We start from the raw sequence: 8,994 nt of genomic DNA on the forward strand, positions 1-8,994 counted from the left end.
AACTCCCACATTAAAAAAAAAAGAAGAAGAAGAAGAAGAAGAAGAAGAAAGAAAAAGAAACTTGCACATATTTATGAAAATATGTCTAAAACAGAGGTAAGTGATGAGAGATTTTGAAATTTCCTTAAGAGGCCAAATTCCTTTAGGGAATCCATGTTATGATCCACATTTCTACTTATGTCCCATATAGGAGACCAATAGGATAACTATGGCAAAGAAAAGCTTTGGAATTTGTCAAGACTCTAGTGGTGAACTCTTAGGACCAGGGAAAGGTTCTAAATCCACTTTTTTTTTTTTTTAATCAAGGTTAAATTTCTGTGGAATTTCAAGCCAGGCTCCAATTTTCCAATTTTGCAAAGCTTAGAACCATGAAGGTAATGGGGATCCCTAAAGGCCCCAACAGTGTTTACTGAGCACTCTTTGCCTAAGTATTTGGCACACAGTTGACCTAGAACACCTCACTTAACCCTCAAGAACACTATTAAAGGGAGATATTATTCCCATTTTACAGAAGAGAAAACTGAGTTTCCAAAAGGTTGTAACTTAGCCAGATTGCAGAGCTCGCAGGTGACAGAGTTCACATTCCTACCCAAATGTGCAAAATTCGAGAGTATGGTCTTCTAAAGTCAATAAGCTACTAGAATAAGTGCTACCTTGAGCAACTCTGGGGAAGCCTCTTTTAGCTAAAAGGTACCACATTTTTCCTAAGCTCGGAATTGCCTGGATTGCAATGTTTAAAGTAATGCAGCTGCAGACCATGGCCCAAAGTGAATGAAGCTGGAAGAATCACCCTTCCCAAAGGAGGTCCACCTGCATATCACACACGCGTGCACCTGAAGCCAGTTCCTTTTGTATATAAAGAACCTCACGGAGCATGGGGAGCTCTGGTTCTTGGGAGTTTAGGCAGGTCTTACAGCCATTAGGGGCTCCTAGCGGCGCTATGTGGATGCTGCAGTCCATCTTGCTCTGTTTACCCTTGTCTCTTGCTTTGAGTGGCCACCAGAAGCCCGAGGCACCAGATTATCCTGGTGAACTCCATTGTGGCCTACGAAGTCTTCAGTTCACCATAAACCTGAGCCAGGGGACAGCAGCTCCTACACTGATAGCCTGGGGTAAGTTTGATGACTCACTCAGCTTAGCCCTCTAGTTTCCCCTCCTAACACTTTCCCCTTTTGGTAAACTCTGCAGCCTCTCCTATAGACTGAATCCTCTAAAATATAACTTCCCTTCCCAGAGTCCCTCTCTCTTCTTGCTGCTGCCCCTTGAGGTCTGACAGCAAAGCAGGCTATCCTTTCCCAGCACTGAGGACTGTGGCCACTGACCCCCTGTGCTTTTCACTCCTGCCTGCCCTCCAGACAATCACGGGCTGCCACACAGGCTGCAGAATGACTCTGGCTGTGGTACCTGGCTAAGGGAGGGCCCAGGCAGCTCCATGGTGCTAGAAGCCTCTTATAGCAGCTGCTATGTCACCGAGTGGGTAAGGATGACCCAATCGCCAGGAATGCTGCGAACCCCTGCACCACCATCAGGGGTGACTCCCCAGGATCCCCACTATATCATGCTACTTGGAGTTGAAGGAGCAGATGTGACTGGACACAGCACGGTTACAAAGACAAAGCTGCTCAAGTGTCCTGTGGATCCCCCAGGTAAGGGCTGGAAACTCTCAGGGTGTGGGTAGTGCTGAGCTGCCTGGAAGGAGCTCTTGGGCTCTTCTACCCACTCTGTGCCGTGACAGTGACATAAGGACTGTCCTCCAGCTCCCCCGCACATGAGGTCCTTAAGATAACTACTACTTGAGTGACTAGATTACTCGGTGCCAGGCACCACGGAGGGCAGAGCACTGTCCCCTCCCCAGTCCTAACCAGTACTGTATGTGCTATTACTGCCCCTCACTGGGGAGCTCTTGGGGAGCTCCAGAGCTGGGATTCAAACAAGAATTAGCCCAAGACCAGGAGCTCCTCAGTCTTGAGAAGCGCAGGGAAGGAACTAAAGCTATTAAGGATACTTGGCAAACGTCTCCGAGAATCAACTGTGCCCTGAAAATAGGGCTAAGCCCTTTCAGCTGGAGGCTACTTGATCACTTAACTGGGGAATTAGTAGGAAGTGTGACTCAGCTTCAGCAAATCTTGTCTTGTGCTCTGCAAGCCCTACCTTCAAGTCCTAAGGGATTCAAACTTGTAGTTCACTCTTTTCCCCTGCCTTGTACCCAAAATATAATCCAAAGAGGTAGAATGTAGAATCCCAATCCCCATATCAAACCTGCTGTACCAGACCCCACATTTCAAAAAGATCACCCATTAACTCACAGTACAGGAAGATGGAGAAGCACCTCTACAGAAGGAAGAATTCTTTGCTTGAAGGAAAAAGGAGCCCCAATGCTTCCCCTCATCTTGCTGGTATTCTCTTCTTTCAAAAAGTACTAATTTCAGGGGACTTAATATTTACTTAACTTTCTGAAACTTATTGCTAGCATGTAATACAGACCTACCCTGATCATCTGGACATCTGTGGGAATGTTAATACTTAGTAATGAAATATTTTTTTTTCCTTAAGACCCAACTTTGTTATCTAGCTTATGTTACTCTCCTCTTCAAAATGTAGCCCTAGATGCTCCAAACGCTGACCTGTGTGACTCTGTCCCAGCGTGGGACAGGCTGCAATGCGCTCCTTCACCTATCAGTCAAAGAGACTGTGAGAAGGTTGGTTGCTGCTACAATTTGGAGGCTAATTCCTGTTACTATGGAAACACAGGTGAGTTACTGCATCTCTGAAACCAGCTAAAGAAAAGTACCAGTAACTTGCAATTAAATCCAGAGAAGAGTGATCTTCCCTCCTCCCTTCACCCCCAGAAGACAAATGTTAAAGATGACCAGAAGTTAGTGTATAAGCAGAGGGTATCCTAGAATATTGACCCTAATTGATCACTTTCTACAGCCTTGCCTTGTCAACTCTCCTAGAAACCAAATATTTTTTTTTTTTCTTTAAAAGATTTTATCCGTTTATTTGACAGACTGCAAGAGGGGGAACACTAGCAGAGGCAGTGGGAGTGGGAGAGGGAGAAGCAGGCTTCCCGCCAAGCAGGGAGCCCAGTGCAGGTCTCGATCATAGGACCTCGGGATTGTGACCTAACCGGAAGGCAGACGCTTAACCACTGAGCCACCCAGGGGCCCAGAAACCAAATATTCAATGAACTCAAGAAGCTAAGTCTACTTGCAAAAATAACTAGTTGACAGAAATTTAAGACAATCAGCCAGCTTGGAAGTAGGTTAAGTGTCTAGAGAACCCCCTTTCAGACTGCTTCCTGTGGGTCCCAAATCCTAGTCTAAGGTTTTCTAATGCAAAACATGTATAATCCATACTCTATTCTAAACTCTGAATACTGACCAGTAGAACAAAGCAAGTACTATCACCCCCATTTTATAAGTGAAGCTAGAGGCAGCAGGGTAGATGCTTGGCTGAAGTTTGCTCAGTAAGCAGTGGAGGCAACACTCAAATCCAGGGGCTCCATCCAGGCACTCGTTCAGGGCTTCAGTTAAGCTCTGGACAGCTGAACTTGCACAGAGTCCATTAGTTGGGACTGCCAGCCTCTCAGGGGAGGAATCAAAACTCTCTAAATATCTAGCTGGCTCAAAACAGAAGGTATGGCCTGTTTTCAGCACAGCCACTCTGGTTTTTCAGTGACATCCCACTGTACCCAAGATGGCCACTTCTCCATTGCCGTGTCTCGGAAGGCGACCTCACCCCCGCTGCTCTTAAATTCTGTGCGCTTGGCCTTCAGGAATGACCATGAATGCACCCCTGTGATGGCAACACATACCTTTGCCATCTTCTGGTTTCCATTCAATTCCTGTGGTACCACAAGACGGGTAAGAGCAGTTGACCTTTGGCTCTGTTCCTAGTTCTAGAAGTCAAATAGAAATGCCCTAGTGACTGGAGGGAGAGGTGGAATATCTTAGCCATGAAGGAGACAGCTGACTGCGGTGTGGTGCGTATCATGGTCTTTAGGACAGAAGAATATTCACCACTGAGAAAGCCAAAACCACCCCTGGGCGTTCAGCTAAGATCCCAGCTGTGCTCAAGGGCCCAGCACTTCTACCAAGCCCTGGAAGGGGGGAACAAGTAATAGGTTCTTCTTGCCACATCGCCCCAGAGAAGTAAGCAGGAGGTTGGCTGACCTTATCTGGTCCTGTTCCTGGCTGCCTCATTTGAGTACTACAAGCCCTATTGCCTTATCCTGAGGTAAGGTGAAGTGATCATGTCCCAAGTTAGTTGTCACCTGCTTCTGCTCTGTTCAAGGAGCAGAAAATGCAGCCTAAAATAGCCTAGCACTGCTAACTCCTAGGTGAGAGCAAGTTCTGAATAAAGTGGCACCTAGCTAACAGGAATGGTAATACTTCTTTCCCCATACCTCTAGATCATTGGAGACTGGGTAGTATATGAAAATGAGCTGGTCGCAGCTAGAGATGTGAGAACTTGGAGCCATGGTTCTATCACCCGTGACAGTATTTTCAGGTAAAGGTGTTAGTTAACCTGACCTTGCATAACCAGAATGCCTTCTCTTCCATAAAACAGGAGTTCTGCGCTAATCCCTGAATCCACAAGACCTCTTTTCATGACAGGAGAACCTGTCCCCTGCCTTGGTTGTCCAATCTCAGGGACCATTATTTGACCAAGTCATCCTGAATCACTGCCATCGAACTCCCCCGGACTCCTATTTCAGTTACCTAGACCCTCAATTTGGCCTTCTCCCTCCATAGTCTTTCTGGAACAGAAAGAATCCCCTCAATGCCTCAGAAAATGGCACACTTAAAGCTGCCTCATTGTCATGTCACAGCTTAAACTTGACATGAACGGAACCTGAAGCACCTGCATGAAATACCTCCTACTTCCCTCTCCAGTGCAAACCTCAAATCCTTCACTCACTATTCCCCAACCTCAGACTGAAGTCCCTTGATTCCCTAGAAGGACAAACTCTGGTCTCCATTCTCTGTACTGTCCGCTGTTTCTCTCCTTCCTCTTACCTCCATTACTTTTTACCTTCCTTCAAGACCACTCCCTGCAAGCTCTTCCCTGACTACCCTCTCTACAGAAAGCACGTTTCTCGCAGTACCACACTGACCGTGATCCTGTCTACATATTGGTCTCCCAACTAAGATCTAGCTCCTACAAGCTCAGGAACCACACCCCTTAGGTTTACAAACTTGTCCAGCACCTCGCATGTAATGGTTCCTAAAACCTTTAAAAACTGAAGGTTGGCCTGGCCCATCCTACTACCCACACTAGCTAACAAACCTCTTGGTTTTTTTAGGCTTCGAGTTAGCTGCAGCTACTTGATCAGCAGCAATGCCTCCCAGGTTAATGTCCAGATTTTTACACTCCCACCACCCCTTCCTGAAACCCAGGCTGGACCCCTTACTCTGGAACTCAAGATTGCCAAAGGTAAGACCCACTTGGCTGGAGCATCCGGCCTACAGTCTCAAGCCGTAGCTCTTCTCTGGGCATTAAGAGAATAACCCAGTAATAAGAACTGCTGGAGGTATTCGTGTGTATATGCTCGGTCTCAGGCAATACAGAAGTTCCTAATTCTGGTTTTATTGCTTCAACTCCTTTTGGCCTCTTACAGATAAGCACTATGAATCCTACTACACTGCCAGTGACTACCCAGTGGTGAAGCTGCTTCGGGATCCCATTTACGTGGAGGTGTCTATCCGCCACAGAACAGACCCCCACCTGGGGCTGTTCCTCCAGCACTGTTGGGCCACACCCAGCACAAACCCCTTGCATCAGCCCCAGTGGCCCATGCTGGTGAAAGGGTAAGGGGCTCTTTCGTGCACCTGTGCTGGAGTCCCTCAGAGAAGCCTCTCCTCACTGTTGGATATCTTTGCTTAGGTGCCCCTATGCTGGAGACAACTATCAGACGCAGCTGATCCCTGTCCAGAAAGCCCTGGATCCTCCATTTCCATCTCACTACCAGCGTTTCAGCATTTTTACCTTCAGCTTTGTGGACTCAGTGACAAAGAAGGCACTCGGAGGACCGGTACGATGCTTCCCTCTGTGCTCCTCAGCAGGGCTCAGAACCCTCCAACTCAGAACTGTTTCCACATCCTACCACTCTTTGGCCAGGATTGCTCCTTAATTGTGGCTGCGTATTTCCTCCGCACCATTGCTGGTCCCAGTGGCATGATGACATTTGCCTACTGGACTCCAGTTCTTTAGTGTTATCGTGGTATCTGCTTGGGATGTCGGGATATAGCAACTTTCAACTTCTTCCCGGGTAGTTAAGTTGGAAGAGTTGTGATGTGGTCCTGTACGATGATCTCTATTCTGTTGGCTCCCAGGTGTACCTACACTGTAGTGCGTCCGTCTGCCAGCCTGCTGGGACACCATCCTGTACGATAACCTGTCCTGTTGCCAGGAGTGAGTAGCCAAGCTGTCCATACTGGAGGACAGACCTGAAATCCTCTTGAGTCCCACGGCTAACCTTCTGTAGCCTATAGGCAAATGATTCCAAGTAAAGAATCCTCTTATTAATGAGTCCACTTTAGGAATTTTTAGGATGCAGCAGGACAGACAACAAGCTTTCTAGAATTCCAGGCCTCTTAAATATAAGCTATAAATCCTCAAGTCTCAGCCTTAGTCAAAATGTATATGGAAAAAGCTAAGTGAGGAATCAGACTGGCCCAAGACCTACACATGGCTCAGTCTAACAAAACTTTTATCTGGCCAGCTCACAAACAGAGCCATTGACACCTGCTTATAGGCCTGTCTAGCAACACGGCCTAAAGATCTATAGTTGGCATATGACTGCAGACAGAGTAGGTGCTCTAGTTGGTCAGACCCTGTCCTCCAATAACGTGTGTGTACTTCTACCTGGTCCACTGACTTTTACCTGTCTACCTCCTGAATTCATTGGGAATCATGACCCCTAAAGCTTTAAGTCCCTTGTTGGGGTGGGCAGGCCTTGTATAATTACACCTCAATAATAGTTATGAAACGCTTTATTAAATATTTAGAACCTAACTCTGATGACCTATATTCTATACCTTTCTAAAAGAAATGTCTATGCTTCTGAAAGAAACGGATACCCTTCTAAAACTTTGACTTTTCTAAGGTCCTATAACTGGCAATAGAAATGGGATTCAAACAGCTTTGCTCTGTTACTGTCTTAGTCACCTTTGTAGCTTAGGAAAAGGTCTTGGTATTAAACTATTACTGACCAATAGAAGAATAGCAGTTTGGGAAAAGGCAAATATCATAATTCTATTAAATTCTGGTGAAAACGAGGTAGCACTGTTAGATACAAAGTCTTGGACTTCTTTGAGTTTCTATTAACACACTTAAGACATGGAACAGAGCTGTGCCCATTGAAGGACCTAACTCTCTCCTTCCCATCCATGTACAAAGAATTCTAACTAATCCCTAGCTCTCCTTTCTCCAACAGGAAGAAGAAATTCCAACATCCATTTTCATAACCATACTGCTAGCATTTCTAGCAAGGGTCCCATGATCCTACTCCAAGCCACTAAGGACTCCTCAGAAAAGCTCCATAAAAAACCAAGTGAGTGGGCAGAGACTTAAGCAGCTATTGGAAGCCCCTTACCTGAACCAATAGTCAAGCCAAAGCTACTTATATATATATCAAGCATATAGAATTACCTGGTCTTGGCATACATTAACCTACCTTTCTACCCCACAGGTTCTCCTGTAGATTCCCAAGCTCTGTGGATGGCAGGCCTTTCTGGGACCTTAATCATTGGAGCCTTGTTAGTGTCCTACTTGGCTATCAGAAAATGGAGATGAATTATTCCAGTTGTGTTAATAAAACCAGACTGAACTATCAGACTGTGCCCAGCTTCTCATTTGAAAGAAAGTAAGTAACCTGCTGTTGGCATCTCCTCTTTCCAGCTTGGGGCAGTATTTTGCATGACAATAGAAAAACAATCATGATACCCTGGGCCTCTCCTTCAGCCCTTCTAATTTCTGAAAAGAACACTTCAGTAGATTCATAGTTGGTTGACAAGTTAGATAGTAAACTAAATACAAAGAGGGCTACAAGTTAGAGGGGTGTAAAACGAAACTCTTCCTCAAAATCCATCAAACTAAGGTAGAACTAGCCTAGAGCTAGTCTGGTATCTTATAGACACTGGTTCTCCAACTTCAGTGTACATCAGGATAAAAGGGGGCTGATGAAATTGATACTGGTTCCACCCCCAGAATTTAAGCAGGTCTGAGCTAAGGCTTAAAAACTTATATTTCTAACCATTTCTCAGGTGAAGATGATATTCTAAGCATCACATTGAAAACCAATGTCAAAAACAATGACTAAAAGGAAGTATCTGATCATGGATTGGCCAGCTGGAAATGGTTTGATCAGAAGAGGCTTAGTTTTGAGCCATACCAGCAATTCCCTAGTTTAAGAGTCCTTAAGACTAATAGAAACACATGGTGACTTAAAGTAAATATTCTGTTCAGCTCTCTAGTAACTAACACTGTTGGTCATACTTTTGTACTCTGTACTCTCATCATGGCGGAGTTCTGAAATTAATCCTGGGGAAATTTTGTTTCCCCATTTGTCTTCAGGGAGTAACCTGTAGGTTGCCTTCTATTTCAGCAAAGTTAAGGGCATTAATCTTGGTACTTAAATACCTGCTTTATAGGCAAGTCAACTCCACTTCAAACTGCTTCCAAGCAGGGAATGAATATTTCCTTACTTAACTGACAGGGACACTATATGCCTTTTATGTGACAGGAACTGACAGGGACACTATATGCCTTTTATGTGACAGGAACTATCCTAGATGCTTGATAACATACTTGAGCTTTATGAAAACCTAAAAAGGTAAATGTTCATCCCTGATTTCCAGGATTCGGAACACCTATAAAGCCAAACTTACCCAGTATCACTTAGTCAACTAATGGCAAGACTGGACCATGAATTCAAGTCTGATTTCAGATACTGTGTATTTTAACTCCATATTCTACTGAAAAATACTC

General features: G+C 45.2%; 1 protein-coding gene across 1 annotated transcript; it reads left to right on the forward strand.

Moving 5' to 3' along the window:
- Positions 1–940: 940 nt before the first annotated feature.
- On the forward strand, positions 941–7,800 carry ZP4 (zona pellucida glycoprotein 4). Its single transcript, XM_032883118.1, has 11 exons — positions 941–1,112; positions 1,356–1,646; positions 2,602–2,751; positions 3,679–3,866; positions 4,415–4,512; positions 5,309–5,439; positions 5,624–5,813; positions 5,890–6,037; positions 6,339–6,417; positions 7,442–7,558; positions 7,697–7,800. The coding sequence occupies exons 1-11, from the start codon at positions 941–943 to the stop codon at positions 7,798–7,800; spliced, it is 1,668 nt and encodes a 555-aa protein (XP_032739009.1).
- The last annotated feature ends 1,194 nt before the right edge of the window (positions 7,801–8,994 follow it).

The sequence above is a fragment of the Lontra canadensis genome, unplaced genomic scaffold (genome assembly GCF_010015895.1).
Source record: "Lontra canadensis isolate GAN:19392208 unplaced genomic scaffold, GSC_riverotter_1.0 scaffold85, whole genome shotgun sequence".
NCBI classification, from domain to species: Eukaryota; Metazoa; Chordata; class Mammalia; order Carnivora; family Mustelidae; genus Lontra; species Lontra canadensis.